Source organism: Equus asinus, chromosome 5, assembly GCF_041296235.1.
Source record: "Equus asinus isolate D_3611 breed Donkey chromosome 5, EquAss-T2T_v2, whole genome shotgun sequence".
In the NCBI taxonomy this organism is placed as follows: Eukaryota; Metazoa; Chordata; class Mammalia; order Perissodactyla; family Equidae; genus Equus; species Equus asinus.
Window position 1 is genome coordinate 22,166,086 of NC_091794.1, and position 18,707 is coordinate 22,184,792.

An 18,707-nucleotide genomic window follows, 5' to 3' on the forward strand; every position below is an offset into this window, starting at 1 on the left:
TCCCACTCTTTTATAGTAGCAACTTTAAATTACAGATAATCATAACAAGGAATGAGAGATTTTTTTTTAACATAACAACTTTTTCATCATTATATATTTGTTAGAAGATGTGAAATTTATCTTTCTAGGAAAAGTACCAACATATTTTATCTTACTTAAGAATACTGGAAATAATATTTGCTCATTCCATTCATTTCCCATGAAAAATAAAAATAAGTAACTGTGCCGTATTAAGGGATCTTTTTAAGCCCACAAAGGAGAATCTGCCCGATGCTATTTCCAGAATACATGTACATAAAACACATTCTTCAATCTCTTGCTTTTGTTTTAGGAATTGCTACGTGCAATCTAGATTATCAGAAAGAGTATAGTTAGGATAAATGCAGACTTCTTAGCCAGATCTCATAAAACTAAAATGTAACTATGAAAAAAAGCAAATTTAAGACTTTAATGATAGTTTACAAAACTCATGAAGCTTATTATCTCTAGAGGAGGAAAAGAATGAAAACACAACAATTAAAATGTTTAGATAACTTATGAATGAAAGAACCAATATGTGTAAATAAGAGAAACTAGAATATTTGTAATACATTAAAACTTTTGAAAACTTAAGAAATGTAGTCATGCCTTCTAACAAGTCACTTTGATTTATACACTCAGAAGTAGTTCATTAGGTCTGATTAATAATGGCAATTATTACGTTTTTATCTGTTTTTATCTCCCCTATTTTGTATATGTAGCATTTAAGAACCAATACTATTCTTGCCCTCTCTTTTTTTTTTCACTTAGTGCAGTGGTTCTTGAACATAAGAATGTATCAGAATCATGTGAAGAGTTTGTTGAAACAGATTGCTAGTGCCAGAGATTTTAATTCAGTTAGTCTAGAATGTGGCCTGAGATTCTGCATGTCTAGCAAGTTCCCAGTTGATGCTTCTGGTCTCTGGAGCACTTGGGAACCATGGCTCTGTGAATTTTCTTTGATATTCTTTTTTCAGTAGTTATTTCCCTTCTCAGTATTTATTTTGGGATCTCAGACCCTCACCCCTTTAAAGTCTGCTAAAAACAGATTAAAACATTGACACAAATATCTCTGAGTAAGAGAGGTTAGAACTTAGGAAAGCCAGAGACCAGTAAGCGTTTTATAACTCTGATTTTCTATATGGATCTGAAACTCCCTCTAATAGCCCAATAAATACAGGAAAAATAGAGTGAAATTTCAAACTTAAATATTTCCTTGAGGATAGCGAGAGAGACCAGAGTAGGAATTGTGAGCTGAAAGAACCCCAATGAGCCAACTAGAATGCTGATGTTCTTAGCTTCCTGGATAAAACAATCATTTCATATTATCTATTCATTCACTGAACTATTCAACAAATAATTTTCAGTATCTACAGTTAGGTAGATATTATGTTATCCACTGAAAATAGACTAGTGAACAAAATAAACATACTCCATGCCAAATGTGACAGTCTATCTGCAGAAACCAACATTAAACTAATAACTTTACAAATTGTTAGTTGTTTTTTCTTGAAGCTGCATAATCTTTTTCACTCACCAGGTAAGGTTGTACAATTTGTGTACTGCATAAACACCTCCCAAAGGGGTGAGCAGGAGCTAACAGTCAGACCTAGCTCCACTTACCTGGCACAGAACTGCAATCCTCTAAAGGAAAGAGCCCCTTTTTCTCTGGACTAAGAGTTGAAAACTAACCAAGCCTTCAACTGCAGGGTTATATCTACCTACAAAGTGTGTATTTTTCTAATTTGTCCTCCTTGAAGGTGTGCCTTTAAAAATCACTTGCTCATGGGGCTGACCCCATGGTGTAGTGGTTAAGTTCAGCACACTCCACTTCAGTGGCCTGAGTTGGCGGGTTCCAATCCTGGGCGCAGACCACACCACTTGTCAGCCATGCTGTGGTGATGATCTACATACAAAATAGAGGAAGACTGGCACAGATGTTAGCTCACAGCTAATCTTCCGCAAACAAAAAAGAAAAAAAGAGGTGGATTGGCAATAGATGTTAACTCAAGATGAATCTTCCTAACCAAAAAGAAAAAATATCACTTTCTCAGATGAACATCTCTTTCTAGGCTAGCATCAGTCTCCAGTACTGCTGGTACCTATACAGCCATCCATCCTCATGATTCTTACTGTCCACAATATACAACACACTTATTATGCTATCAAGTTCAAGTGAAGGCTAGCGTGATAGAAATATTTGTCTTTATTAAAATTTATTTATTTAGATATCTTTAGTAAATATATCTTTATAAAAATATCATAGAGGCTAACATCACTAAATACTCACAAAGAACTAACTGGCTCTGTTGTTCTCAAACTTGGGTTAGAACTGGGTCTTATGGCCTAGCTTGAATGCTCCTTCTGTGTGATTCTATGTGCTAGAACCCCACTGCATCCTCCAAAGAAGAAAGATTCTTCCCTCCAAACAGTCCTCTGTTGGGGAAGTACCAAAATACTCAGATAAAGGCACGAAATAGAGACCCTTCCAAATAGTTAACATAAAATTCACCTCTAAGGTAAAAATTCTTGGTTTACTTGGTCTAAGAAATTACATGCCAATAGTTTTTTATTCCCTTCCTTTAGGACTTGCTACCAGAACTCCCGAGGCAGCACCAGGCTTTTATAGGAATGAAATACCAGCTGTGAGACAGAGGAATCAAGTACATCACTTGCCAGGTGAAAGTGAAAATCTCTTTTATGAACAAACAAGTTATTCACATCTCCATAATTTTCTAGACTTCACAACTTGTCTCAAAAGTTTTATTATTTTTGTGCTGAAAACACAGGTCCCTCATGGTGAATAAAGGGAAATTTCCCTGAAGCAATGGTTAAAACCATAGACACTGACTTCATGAGATATAAAGCAGGAATTCCTAAGGCTTTTGTGAAAGATTTTGAAATATTCCATCGGATTTTGATAGTGTTATTTTTCTACTCAAAACCTGAATAATTTCCTCAGGCCTATAAGAAAATATAGAACGGCCAACAGAGAATTCAGGGAGAACTTACAAGCCGAAAACTAAGAGTGGTTTTATAAAAATTCCCCATAATTCTTCATAACACAATTAAATACTTTCTATAATCAGAAATAACTATGATGATCATGGAAACTCCACCAAAAAATTGCCTCAAAGGGGGAATGTTCTCTCTCAAAAATAGTGAGCAGAAAGGAAGGTGCTATAACCTAAATTTTATGCAGAGTCCTTGATATTTGCTGCTGTTCAGAGGGACGAAATCAGAATCAAACACAGGTTGTACAGCTTCCTTAAATTAGGCATTCATCCCAAAATAGTTGTCACCAGATTTACAACTTTAAGAAGCATGAATTACCAATGTTTTAGACCCTAAATAAAGTCAATAACCAAGGAAACTAAAGATAATTGTAACCCACAATTTTCCAGACAGTAGTTTCTTTTTTTCTTACATAATACAACACCCCTGTGATAGGCCTTTTTTCTGAGGAGAAAACTGAAGCTCAGAGTATTTAAGTAGGGCTGGAATTTCAACTTAGTTATATTTGGTTGTAAAGCCTATGCTTTTTCCCTGGTTTTCATTAATAAAATGAGAAAAAGAAATATGAGAATTACAAAAACTAGTCACAAGTAAAATTATATGACATCTGAGCAGTGAGAAGTTGCTGAGTTCTGAGGAGACAATGTTTTAACAAAGAAATTCAAAAGAACTTGATATACTGTGCATGAAACATCAGAAATACAGTTTACCATTTAAGTTCCAGGAAAAACTGGCTTTGAAAATAACTTTTAGTTTTTATAGTTCATAAAATCAACAAATTATCACCACATTGTGAATTTATTAAGGCTTGTTTGCTAAAAATTTTAATCACCAATGATATAATACTTTAAAGCAAACAAGATATTTTTCATGTGTATTATCTTATTTAACCCTACAGCAACCCTGTAAGGTTGGTATTGCTGTCTTTTATATGGATGGAGAAATTATGGCTAAGAAAAACAATTCTCTAACCTGCCCAAGGCTACTCAGCTAGTAAATGGCTTAGTCTGAACCAACCCAAATCTTCAGACTTCAAGGTCCTCTGACCCCAGTTATTTGGCCTCCTATTGTGTGCTTAAAAAAAAAGTGTGTGGAAGAACCTAATTCTCTCGGGAAGTTTATAATTCAAGATAGACAAGAACAGAAATAAAGTCTCATAATCATTTAACACTCATATGACACTAATAAAAAGTCACTAATTCATTAACATCATCTAGATAGAAATATAATACATATTTTAAGGTAGCAAGAAAAGTAGTTACAACATTAAACATTTTCATGCTGGGGCAAATTCTGATAAAGATACCTCTTTGCCATAGCCACGTCTAGAAAAAAAATGGCAATAAAATTAGAGGCATATAGGACTTTCAGGGCTCCACCATGGCATGGTAACCCCAAAATGTTTGTGTATGTGTTTTTTTTTAACTGTGCCTATATACATACCAGATGTTTGTGTCCTATCTTAGTTTCTGGCTTAGGGAAGATAGAGACAAATGAAATTCATTATTGTATTCCCACCAATTGGTTAATTAATCAATAGATAGATAAATAAACTTTACAAACATTTTAATCTAAACTTATTTTAATTTAGTGTTAGATTTATTTATTTTATAGAAGATATCCAGGTCACACAAGTGGTATCTTCTATATCAGGAAGATTGTGTTGCTTAGTGGAAAAGACATAGCTTTGGAGTCGGAGAAATGTGATGTTAACCTGTGAATTTCTACCGTTATAACTTTAGCCAAGTTTCTTAACCTTAACTTTGGGCTAATGTCCAGAATATAGATTCTCAATAATATATTGTACTGGCTACCATAAAAGCAATAATGAACATCCGTGGCCTAAATAGACTGACCTTGGTTTCCTTGACCATTCTAAATTTCCAAATATTAGTTTTAGCTTAGCCATAACAAAGTAGAAATCCTTCATTGGAAATCAAAAGTCAATCCAGTTTCTAATCAAGAAACAACTAATCAGAAGCTTTGAATTAGAAACTTCTAACCTAGCTGTTTATGTTATTTCCCATTAAAGTAGTAGCCATATTCAGACTGACTCAGGGTTCACTCTGTTCCTAAAATTTTGATTCAAATGTGGAACCAGGGATCTAACTGAGACTTATTTGAAGCCAATACAACAGTCCTCTGATGAGCCAAGCTGCATTATCCATTGACTTTGAATTGAAATAGGAGTTAGGAAAAAGGCATATGGATATACAGGTGGTTGAAGGAATTAATACAATCAAGAGATGTGAAACCCTCTAGGCAAAATTCTGTTGTAATGCCTGAAGTTCTGTTCATATTTAGGGCTGAGCAGATGACTTCATTCTGGCATAAACTATGGTAAGCCACCAGACTACCCTGCCTCATTACTGTAACTGAACCTGAATTTGGGAGGCAGAAAATCTATGAGTAAAGATGAATAGTCTTGCAAAGGTTTATAATCTGGTGCTACTGTAGGGCTTGGCGATCACCTGATCCTTAGGCCTGAATTTATAGATAAATATTAATGTGTATTTTGCATTCAGCCAATCTTTTCATTCATTTGCATCATTTTGATCCCTTATGCCATCCTACTAACAATTTCTAGGTAAGTGATTAACCCTATCTGTGGGGATGCTTTCTTTTGAATTTTCTTTTTTTTTAACTAAGATTTACTGATATCATTTATGTAGAATAAAATTCACCTTTTTAGTTTACAGTTATGAATTTCTTTCTTTTGTTTTTATTTTCAAAAATGTATGCCATGACATGTTAAAGTAACAAGAAGAATTTTCTGACAGTTTGCCCAGAATATAATAGGACTAGGATTATAAGAAATCAAACTGTTGTAAGTCTAATGCTTGGTGCAGCAATATTCCACGCCCTGCAGCAGTATTACCTATGGTACTATTTGCTGTGTTACTGTCTGTGAGCCAAGGCAGGCAGTTCTTCAAAGTGTGAAGGATTAAAGATGCTATTCTATGTGAGGATGCACAGCATGATTTGAAGAGATTTTTATGGGAGATAAGCTCATTGTGAATCAAGTGTGTGATGTTACTCTTGAAGAGACAGTGAACTCTTAGGAAGTACTATTGTGCAGGGCAAAGAAATAATAGTACTATATACAATTGGAGGCTTTATTGAGTGTGCTAGGCACTAGATTTTAAGTAGGACATGTTGCCCAGATAAGTCATTTTTGAAGAATGACAATCTTTTCTTGCCAACTAAGTTTATTAATGAAAATAATAGCTAATATTGAAAACTTGTTGTATACCATACCATGCTAAGTGCTTTACACATATTCCCTTAATGCTGACAAGATCCCTATTAAGTAGAGATTATTATTATCCTCATTTTGCAGAGAAAGGGAAACAATCATCCTGAGATTAAGTAACTAGCTCAGGGTCACTCAGCTGAATCTAGCTCACTTGTGTTTTTGATCCCTGGACTTCAGTTCAAATACCAGAAAACCCGCTTTGGAGAAAAGCAAAAGTCTTTGTGGAGCTTTACAGAGGGAAGAAAAAGGCATCGAGCCTCTTCCAATAGGGGCATTACCATCCTTGTAACTACCACCTTTTATTCCTCACTAGCAGATGGAAGATCAAAAATATGATGAAATATTTGTATAACTACTCAAAAAGAAGGAACCAAAAAGTTACCTGTTAACTTAAAAAATATCATAATGACCTTAAAAGGCTCAGCAAAGGGATGTCTATATCTAATTTAACAACTTAAGGACAATATGGCATCTTTTGTATGGAAAATCAGAGATGCATATCAGGAAGTACTTTTTGTGGAAGGGTCCTGAGTGAAAGTCCCATAGGTTGATTAATATTCATAAAACCGTAAAACATTATTTCCTAAAATGTGACCTACCAACCTCTTGGCATCAGTATTACCTGCAACACTTTTGAAAATACAAATTCCTCCTGATCTACTAAGAGTATCTGGAGGTGGCCCCTAAGTATCTTCAGATGCTTTAAAATCTGGCATGTGAGAGAGTAAGAATCAGTTACTCTTTATTGCTCCGGAGGGTAGAACTAGGACAAATTAGTAAATGGTAAATGAAAGTAGTTTGAGCTCAAATATAACGAAGTTTTGTAGAAATTATAGCTACCCAAAATCGCCATTTTGTTATACCTTTGAAAGTTTCTGTTGTGGAACTATTCAAACAAGTAGGACGTTGAGAATGTTGTAGGAGAAATACTTGCATGCATTGACTAGGATACTGAACTAGATCACATCTAAGAATCCTTTGAGCCAAGATTCTCCATCTCTCTTCTCTGTGCAGTGTGCTAAGCCAGTGAGTAGTGAGAAGTTTCTGCTTCTCATTTTCTGCCCTTTGGCTAACAATATGAAACGACAGTGGTGTGTATGCTTTAGCTTAGATAACAGTAAAAATGAAGAAATTCAGAGAGCTGCATTTCCAGGGACACATTACAAAGATTAATATGTATTGTTTTCATTCTATACATTTTCAGGACTACTTGCCTTATTCCCTCTTGCCTTATTCATCTTCCAACCCAGATTCCTCAAATGTTAATATGTACCATTTTCCTCTAACGCTTGAACATACTTTCTCAGTCTGCTTAGCCCTCTTCAAAGAGGGTTCACTCCTACCTTCTGACTACTGTTTTTCCAACATTCATTCAGCAAACACGTATCATACACCTACTCTATGCCAATTCTTTATTAGGTATTGGGAATACAATCCCTACCTTTGGAAAACTCAAAGTTTCAGGATGTTGGTGGGTAGTAGAGTAAAAAAATCCAGCAAAATAAAATGTAAGTGTTATAAAGGAGATGTGCACAAGGTGTTATGAAAGTTAAGATAATGGCATCAGATGAAGCCTTAAGCTTGAGGCTGCCTTCAGAAAGGAGGTAATTTTTGAGTTGTTTTGAAGGATGAGTAGGAGTTTACAAGTTGGACAAGCAAGGATGAGGATTATTCTGTGCATAGATAACAGGGGCCTGTTATTAACATTGTTATTAAAGAAGTTCCCTAGTTAATCCCACACAATTAGTATGGGGTTTGTGAGGGGACTCCCAGTTTTCAGGTGGGAAGAAGTCTACAGAAAGCCAAAAAGGTACATGTTAAAGTGGAGGGGGGATCCAAAAATTGGAGTAGATTTGATAGCCAGAGCAAGTAGGTACTAGAATATAGGAGGTGAATTTTCCATCGGAGAGAATGTTGGGGAGTTGCAGGACATCTGACATTGTGGTCATTGTCCTGCTGTATGCATCTGGGCTTATTGACCAATAGGCAGCGACTGTTTTCCCTCTTTTTGAAAGCATTTTTGTAATCTGTTTTTTAAGTAATTGATATTATATAGATGTGTTGAAATACCCTATTATTTAAAAACAAAATACAAACAATCAAAAAGATAAATTATGAAACAAATCCTTACATCATAGAAAATTAATTCCTATTTAAAAAGTTAAATAAAAGATTATTTAAATAGGACCACTCCCTCAGTTCATCTGAATTATCAATTTACAAAATATGCTCTATTTTCAACCTCTTCTGAAGCATAATTATTACATATATGTTTGCCATATTCTGATATAAATAACATCTTTTTGTTTGTGCTACTAATGCTAAACCCAAATTACTAAAATTTGATTTCCCCTTAATAGAATTATTTTTTAATGTCTTTTCATAGAGACAACTGCTTGCTGCTATTATTTTTATTAGAATGATAATTCTTAGGTTTCCTTTGCTAAGGAGTTTAGCATGGCATATTGTAGTCAGAAAACTACAGCCCACAGGCCAAATCTAGCTTGCCACCTATGTTGGTATGACTTGTGAGTTAAGAATGGCTTTAATTATTAAATGGCTAGAGAAAAATCAGAAGACAAGTAATGTTTCATGACACAAAAAGTACATTTAGGGGCCCGGCCTAGTGGCATAGCGGTTAAGTTTGCGCGCTCCGCTTTGGAGACCCTGGGTTTGCAGGTTCACATCCCGGGCACAGACATATGCACTCCTTGTCAAGCCATGCTGTGGCAGACATCCCACATATAAAATAGAGGAAGATGGGTACACATGTTAGCTCAGGGCCAATCTTCCTCACGAAAAAGAGGAGGATTGGCAACAGATGTTAACTCAGGACTAATTTTCCTCACACACACACAAAAGTAAATTTAGGTTTATATTATATTGAAGTTTTATACAACTATATAATCCAATCAAATGCCAGCTGAAACACTAGAGATAGTATCAAGAATATTATTTGACAGACAAAATTAAGCTGCAAATTGATGAAGGGATTTTTTCCAAAGTCATATAACTAAATGGTGACAATTGCAAAAGCCAGCCCTAGTGGTCTAGTGGTTAAGATTCAGCACTCTCACCACTATGGCCCAGGTTAGTTTCCCAGTCAGAGAACCACACCACCCATGTCTTGGTTGTCATACTGTGGCTGCTTTGTGTTGCTGTGATGCTGAAAGCTATGGCACCAGCGTTTCAAATACCAGGAGGGTCACCCGTGGTGGACAGGTTTCAGTGGAGTTTCCAGACTAGGACAGACCAGGAAGAAGGAACTGGCCACCCACTCAGAAAAACACTGGCCATGAAAACCCTATGAGTAGCAGCAGGAGCGTTATCTGATATAGCACCAGAAGGTGCAAAAATGCCGGACGGGATTCTTGTCTGCTGTACACGGGGTCGTTAGAAGTCAGAATCAACCCAACGGCACTAACAACAAATTCAGAAATATGTGAGCCATGTTTTCTGACTTTAAGTTTAATATTATTTCTATTCTATCATCCTGCATCTTTATTTTAATATAACTTTCCTAGTTGTAAAGAAAATCACTCATTAGAAGGTATAAGTTAGTTGGTAGTACCAATTTGAGTCTTAATAAAGTATTGATTGACAGATAAGATTTCTAATGTTATCTCCCCTAATGCATTTCTTTCTGTGATAACATGCATTCCAGTTAAATATTTTACGAGAGGCTCAATGTAAAATTTTTAACATAAATAATGAGGAAAGTTTTTCAATAAATTGTAGAAGTTTTCTTGGTTTATTCAAACATTTTTCTGGTAGCTTGATTTATAATAATATAACTAAATTCATTTACAAATATTTTGTATTTTCAAGATGTTCTTATCTACTGAATTTAACATTGTAGTATTCAATGCTAAAGTCATTTCATCTGCAATAGGCATGGTAAGGTTTCCTTGAATATATCATATACATCTATAATAGAATTTTCTTTCTATTTCAAAAAATGTTGACAGAGTTCATCAGTTTTTACCCTTATTGTTATTTATGATATGAGCTTATACATTTGTTGTATAACTTTTTGTTGTATTTCTTTACCTATTAGATTCATCTGAAATTGATTTTTGATTCTTTTCAAATTAAATAAGAAATCACTTCTCATACCACATGTGAAAAAAACAATGCAAAGATACACTTAATTACTTACTGTAAGAACAATTGCTTTTCTCATGTTTCTGTTTGCCTATTAAATATTTACTACTGAATGGCAATAAACTAACACTGAACAATATTTCCACTTCCATACATGCTCACTGAATGTAATGTTCATCAGGATTTTAATAATTATACTGTAAGACATACTGTTACCCACACTCCTCTTTAATTTTATATAATTAACAACTGCCTTTTTCCTTTTTCTGTTGTTTCAGTTAAAGGATCAAGAAAGTTAAGTCTGCCAACAGATCTTAAGGCTGATCTTGGTACGGTAGGCAAAAGCCAACAATTTTAAGTTTTTTTACATTCATTTGGCTGAACGTTTTGACCAACCAGTCCATGAATAACACAAGTTTCCTAGATGGCAGTGTTTGATAGCTTTCCAAAAAGGCTTTCTTAAAAATCACCATACAGTTCTGTTGGCAGCATTCAAGATTTTGTTTGTTAAGAATTGTTTTACAAAATTATGTTTTATAAATCATCACACACCAAGGTATACAATGTCTTATTTGTTTTCTTTTTATCATGAAAATGTTTTTAAACATTGAATAGTCACACATATGGACCCTTTGTAACTATAATCGTGTAAATGAGCATCTTTTATTTCTATAATTATTTTCCCTGTTTTATACATTAGTATCATGTAGAATTAATGCTATTTAGGAAAAAAGTCTGATACATAAAAGAATAGAGCTCTGGATTTTTTTTTTTATTTTAGGGAAGTTATAGAAAATTATTCACTTTTAATTTATTTTTTGTGGTGGTCACAGGCTTATTCATAACTCCAGCTCTGAAATAAATAAGGCTTTATTAATAGGCTTTCATAAATTTTTCTTTCAGAACTTTTATCTGCTTGTTCCAGCATGGCTTTTCTTTTTTGAAATTTAATTGATATACCTTTATTTTCATCTCCTTTACTCTGACTTAAAGCAATAGGATTAAATCCCATGAATGTCATGGTTAAAATAACAAAAATACAATAATTAGTCGTTGCATTATTCTTTAGAGTTTACAAAGCTGTTTCACATACATTATTTTATTTTATTTTGTTAGCAACGCTTTAAAGTTGTTGTCACTATTCCAAACCATTTTTTTTCCAGAGCAGAAACTGAGGCTATGTTTTTAATAAAAAGTAGGATTAAGATTTCAACCTAGGTCACAGAAATGGTACCCAAAGTTTATGGAGCATATTCACATACCTCATCTCATTGTATCTAAATTAAATAACTGTTAGACAATAAATTGTTTATTACTTTTAAAATCTAATGACATACAATCTTTTATATAAATTTGATTAAATTAAATAATCACAGTGTTTTTTAAATGCAAAGCCACTACCATATTGGGTATAATCATTAGTTCAATATTAAAGAAATTGTCTGAAGTTAATTAGTATTTTACCAGTGTAATTGACATCAAAGGAAGAATCAACATTATAATTTCATTTATTGACCTCCTACTATGTGTTAGACACTGTGCTATATGATTTGTACATATTATTTGAGATAAAGTAGGTGATAGTGTTCGCAATTTACAAATGAATAAATTAAGGCTATGAAAAATTCAAATTTGCCTAAGATCACACAACTAATAGCAAAGCTGAATTTAAATCAAGTATAGATTGTTTCAAAGCTAATAACCTAATAGCTACCTATCATTTTGGTATAGCATGTACTCTGACAAATGTCAAATGAAGATTATTTAAAGAATGATAACACTTTTCTCTAAAAAAATATGCATTCTGATATTTATTCACATAATTTCCATATATCATCATTTCTTTCCCGGAATGTTGAAAAAAGAAAAATAAAAAAGAAAGAAGATTCCCAGCCTACTTCTATATTTATTAGGAGTATCAAAGAAAGCTCTTAGTTATAACTCTAATCTGGAGGTCAGTTAAGTATGGTTGTTATTAATAAACGTATTTTTAAAATTTTCTACCAATGTCAGTCACTCAAAGTCTTCAATTATCTCCATTCCAATTGCTTCATTCTCCCTGTTTTCATGCATACCTTAAGCAAAGATGAATTATGAAAACTCAGATATATACAGAAGATAAAATAGCCAAGTGTTTGTCAGTTTACTAAAGAACATTTTGCACTTAAAAGAATTCACAGTAAAATTTCATTAAATCTCTATTTCTAAGTATGTTGTCAATGTAATTTCATTTTTAAAACTTATTTCCTACAAATTTCCAGAAAAAAATCATAAGGCTTCTGAAAGAGGATAAATGTCTGTATATATGTAAATTCTTCCAACATAAAACTTGAGTATAAAATATACCCTGGGTTGCTTGAAACATGTTTTAGGAAGATTATTTTCCAATAATGCTTAATCTATCAGTGAAGGAGGAAGATGTTCAAGAAGCTGTTGCAGTAGAGCAAATGAGGGCCTGAAATAGGATAACTACAATGAAAATGAGAAGGGGCAAAGAAGGAGTTACCATGGGAAACTCTAGAACTGATAGGATTAGGAACATTAGGGGAACAGGGCTTGGAAGGCATAGGAAATAGATGTCAAGGATGACTATAGAGTATTGAAAATAGCTCTCGTGGAGAATACCTGGTTTGAGAGGAAAGGAAAATGAGTTTGAGTTGCTACAGGGATATCCATGCTAACCATTCAATGAGCAGTTAGAAATGTCAAGCTGGAGCGTAGCGGGTGGATCTCAAGCCAAAGTAATAGACAAAATTCATCTATATAAAGGTATTAGTGACTGTATGTGAGCTGTTCTCTGAAGACAAAGGAAAGATGACAATGTGTTGGAGAGCTTTGGATATTAATGTAATTTCTTTGTTGCAAGAATTCTTAACTGGAGTAGCAGTATAACAGTAACAGTAAAGACCTCATACATCGGGCACTTATACAGTTAGAACCCTTAAGTAGTTGGCATTTTATGATGTAACTGCAGATTCACGGATAATTGCTTTATACCTAACATTTTTACATTTATGTTGTTTCTCATTTTTCACAAAAAAATACAGATACTATTCTTTCCTAATAAAAAAGATTTTGAATTAAAAACCAGAAACAAACTAATTTTACAGAATTCAAGGCTTGAATGTATGTAAATTAAGACACATAAGTTATGAATAAATGGTTCTATATGCATTATAAAATACCATAAATGAAACACAGGCCTTCATGAGCCCTTACAAAAAAGTCTACTACAGGATGATGTCTAAGCAATGAAAAGATGCATGGAGAGGCCATGGTCAAAGGACAAGTACAGTCATGAGTCGCTTAACAACAAGGATATGGTCTGAGAAATGCGTCGTTAGATTATTTCATTATTATGTGAACATCATAGAGTGTACCTACATAAACCTAGATGGTATAGCCTACTAGACACCTTAGCTATATGGTACTAATTTTATGGGACCACGGTAGTATATGAGGTTCGTCCTTGACCAAATGATTGTTATGGAGCACATGACTGTAGTGATTATTTAACTTTATTTAATTGTAGAACTAAAGTTAAACAACAGTGGCTAATATTATTATAAAATAGAATGTAAACAAAATTCATAATAATAATAATGGTGTAATTTTAAAATGGAGAGATGGAAGGTAGAGAGGAGGTTAAAGTTGCCAACAAAAAAGTTAATAATTTTATAGCTAATTTTAGTGGCTAATTGGTGGGGAATTGAAAGCAAAGACAATTAGAGGAAGAGGAATTATAGTAATTTTACCTTTCATAAGGGGAAATCAATTTATATTATGCATAGATAACAATTCAAGAAGAATTAAGACTCTATCTTCAAGGTAACCACCAGAAAAAAATTAAAATACCCCAAAACTTCAATAGTTAGGCAAAGGATAATACATATAAATAAGAAAATACAAAACATATAGCAAAAGTATTTACAGAAAGCAAAAAAAAGGAGGATATACAACCTACTACAAAAGTGGCAGAAGGGAACAGAGCCTGTTCATGTTGACTGACCAGAGTCTTCAAGTTCTCCCCTCTGAGCCTGTTAGGATTTCCCTGAACCCAGTATTCTAACCTTTGGAAACACCAAGAATATTATCCCCACAAAAGTTTTTATTAGATCACTTGTCATGCCTGGAACAGGGATCATGCTCGGATTGCCCTTCGCCACAATAACCATGAAGTTCACATCTATAAGAAGAATGGGAGCCAGTGAGTAAAACCTCATGAACTCTGGGAGCACTCTTGGACACATCACAGGTGTTGACTGGGCTCTCAAGCGTGAGCACATTGTCCTTTGCAGGAGTCAGAAAGATAGTGTCTGAAAGCTAACCCTGGTGATCTTGAGAATTAATCATACAGCCACTTTTGTGAAGTGATCCCCTCTAGAGAACAAATTTGCTCTGGACAGTGAAGCACAGTTCATTTCAATTTGTTATTTGAGCATGAAAATGACAAGGGGTAAACAAGCACATTAAAAAGCCAATTCATATGGAAGCTGAAAAAAAAAAACCCTATTCATTTGATGTCCACAGTTTGGAATGGCATCCCAACGATGTTTTGCTGGCAGCAGGATCATGTGACTTCAAATTCAGAGTGCTTCTGCATACATTAATGAAGTGGATGAAAAGCCAACCAGTATGCCATTTTGGTTAGCTGATGTCAGAGTTTGGTGGCACTGGAGGCTAGGTCTCAGGTTCAACTTTTCTGCCAGTGGGAGCTCTCTGGCCTGGGTCAGCAATGACAGTACCGTGTCCATTGCTGATGGCTTAAACAGTGTTCAGTTTTCAATCTGAAAACAGAGTTACTGCCACTGCTCATTTGTCTCAGAAAACAGTGTTATTTTAGCTGCCAGCCATGACTGCTTTCCAGTGCTCTTTAAGATGAGCATGGCTGCTTGACCTTAGTCTTCAAACTAGGCATTCAGAAACGTAGCATCCAGCACCTGTTAGCCATGGAATATTTCCACAACACGGACAAGAGAGTCACAATCTAGGACCACAATACTGCCTCAGAGATGCTGTACCAGAATAGCATCATTCAAGTACCTATTTATGAGGTGGACAAGCAAGATTATTGGAAATTTTACCCTGTAGGAGTGGATGGAGTCATGACAATTTGGGATTTCAAGACCTTAGAGTCTTCTATCCAGTGCCTTCACAAAGTATGAAGCTGAGTGAACCTCTGTGATCTAGTATGACAAACTACAACTGACTGCAACTGTCATTTGCTTGATGGAGAGGAAAGCTAACCACAAGGAAACACTGAAAACACATATCATGAAAATGTCATTTGTGTGTTTTCTTTGAATATAATTGGTGAAAATGTCAGATTTCTAAAGCAGCAGTCTTTTAATATTCTTATTTATTTGTTTGGACTTTTTGCTGTTTCATTCCATTTTTGACCAAAGCTTTTCTTTAAGTAGTTTTTTTATGGAAAATTGTTGCATTAACGTGCTGGGGGGGGGGGTAGGTAGTGAGGGGGGCGCGGGAGATGTGAATTATCTCCCAGAAAATTATGTAAAAATACTAAATATATTTTTTAAATGACAGAATTAAGATGAAATGTCTCACATCAATAGATGTAAGTTAAAAAAAGTCACTTTTTATAAGAAAAAGGCTTTCAGCATGTATCATAAAACAAAAACCAACAAGAGAAACATCTAAAACAAAGTGATTCAAAGGTTAGTAGTAGGACATACTAGATAAATACTAGCAAAAATAAAACAAGGGTTATGATGTTAATATCAAAGTTAAGTTCAAGGCAAAATATATTAAATTAGAAAACTACTTGTATTTATAGTGATGAAATGTACCATCAACATGAAACTGTTTTACAGATTTTTTTTTATTATTCAGAGGAAATTCTTTTTTTTTTAAGATTTTATTTTTTTCCTTTTTCTCCCCAAAGCCCCCCGGTACATAGTTGTATATTCTTCGTTGTGGGTCCTTCTAGTTGTGGCATGTGGGACGCTGCCTCAGTGTGGTTTGATGAGCAGTGCCATGTCCGTGCCCAGGATTCGAACGAACGAAACACTGGGCCGCCTGCAGCGGAACGCGAACTTAACCACTCGGCCACGGGACCAGCCCCTGAAAAATAAATTTTTAAAAAATTCCACATACAAGTCTCCAAAAGGATAAAATACCTAGAAATAAGTTAAACCAAGGGATTGTAAGACTTGTACACTGAAAATTACAAAACACTGCTAAAAGAAATTAAGGAAGGCCTAAATAAATAAGACATCACTTGTTCATGGATTGGAAGGCTTAATATTGTTTAAATATCGATACCACCCAAAACAATCTAACAGAGTCAATGCAGTCCCTACCAAAATACCAATAGCCTTTTTTGCATAATAGGACAGCTTATCCTAAAATTCATGTGGAAATACCAAAGCAAGAATACCCAAAACAATACTGAAAAAGAAGAAGAATGTTGGAAGACTCACACTTCCCAATTTCAAAACTTGCTGCATAGCTACAGTAATCAAAATAGTGTGGTACTGGCATAAAGATAGACATATATATCAATGGAATAGAATTGAAAGTCCAGAAATAAAACCATAAATCTATGACCAATTGATTTTCAACAAGTTTCCAGGACAATTCAATGGGGGAAAATATATTCTTTTCAACAAATGGTACTGAGACAGCTGGAAATCCACATCCAAAAGACTGGAGATGGACCATTACCTCACATCACATACAAGCAGTGAATCAATAGCTTAACTTTAAGAGCTAAAGCTATAGAACTCTTAGAAGAAAGTGTAGAGGAATATCTTCATGACCTTGAATTTGGCAATGGATTCTTAGATATGACACCAAAACACACAAGCAACAAAAGAAAAAAAATGGTAAATTTTAGACTTCATCAAAATTAAAAACTTTTGTGCATCAAAGGATACTATTAAGAAAGAGAAAAGGCAACCTATAGAAAAAATATTTGCAAATCATATGTCTGATAAGGGTCTACTATCCAGAATATACACTGAACTCCTAAGGTTCCACAACAAACTCAATTCAAAAATGGGCAAAAGACTTACATAGACATGTCTCCAAAGAAGATATAGAAATAGCCAATAAGCACATGAAAAGATTATTCAACATCACTAATCATTAGGGAAATGCGAATCAAAACCACAATGAGATACCACCTCACACACAATAGGTAATGACTACCATCGGAAAAAAACCCAGAAAATAACAAGTGTTGACAAGGATGTGAAGAAATTGGAACATTTAGGCATTGTTGGTAGGTATGTGAAATGGTACAACTGCTATGAAAAACACTATGGCAGTTCCTCAAAAAATTAAAAATATAATTATCATATGATGCAGCAAATCCACTTCTGGGTATATACCCAAAATAATTTAAAGCAGAGTCTTGAAGAATTAATTGTATACACATGTTCATAGCAGCATTATTGACAATTGTAAAATGTGTAACCAGGCTAAATGCCCTCAATGGATGAATAGATAAGCAAAATGTGGTATATGCATACAATGGGATATGTTCAGCCTTCAAAAAGAAGGAAATTCTAACATATGCTACAACGTGGAAGAACCTTGAGGACGTTATGCTAAGTGAAATAAGTCAGTCACAAAAAGACAAAAATCGTGTGATTCCAATTATATGAGGTACCCAGAGTAATCAAATTCATAGAGAAAGAAAATAGAATGGTGATTGCCAGGGGCTAGGGGAGAGGGAAATGGGGAGTTACTGTTTAATGGGTAATGAGCTCCATTTTTACAAGATAAAAAGAGATCTGGAGATAGCTGGTGGTGATGGTTGCACAATAGAAATGTGCTTAATACCACTGAACTGTAGACTTAAAAATGGTTAAGATGGTAAATTTTATGTTATATGTATTCTACCACAATTAAAAATTGTTTTATTTAAAAAAGCGAGTACTAATACATGCTACAACATGGATAAATCTCAAAAACATTATAGGAAGTGAAACAAGCCAGATATAAAATGATTCCATTTATATGAAATATTCAGAATAGCTAAGTCCCTAGAAATGGAAAGAAGATGGATGGTCACCAGTGGCTGGGGAAGAGTAGAATGGACAGTGACTGTTTAATACAGTGCTATTTTTTGTGGTGATGAAATATTTCAGAACTATATAGTGGTGGTGGTTGCACAAGATTGTGATATACTAAATCCCACTGAATTGTACATTTTTAAATGGTTAATTTTATATTACTTGAATTTCACCTCAATAAAAAATTTTTTTAAAACTGGTGAAATACAAATAAAGTCTAGAGTTTAGTTAATAGTAATGTACTAAGGTAAAACTTGGAGAGGAGAATATGA

The 18,707-nt window shown here is 34.3% G+C and overlaps 1 protein-coding gene and 1 pseudogene across 7 annotated transcripts in view; both read left to right on the top strand.

Moving 5' to 3' along the window:
• STXBP5L (syntaxin binding protein 5L) overlaps positions 1–18,707 on the top strand; it is a 355,119-nt gene that overhangs the window by 291,103 nt on the left and 45,309 nt on the right. For 4 of the 7 annotated variants that reach the window (XM_070508942.1, XM_070508943.1, XM_070508941.1 and 1 more), the window contains one exon: positions 2,605–2,697. The exons of the other annotated variants lie outside the window; for them this stretch is intronic. In XM_070508942.1, coding sequence (XP_070365043.1) covers positions 2,605–2,697 — 93 coding nt within the window. The remainder of the gene's footprint in view (positions 1–2,604; positions 2,698–18,707) is intronic. 7 annotated transcript variants of the gene reach the window in all.
• On the top strand, positions 14,519–15,642 carry LOC106823695 (actin-related protein 2/3 complex subunit 1A pseudogene; annotated as a pseudogene).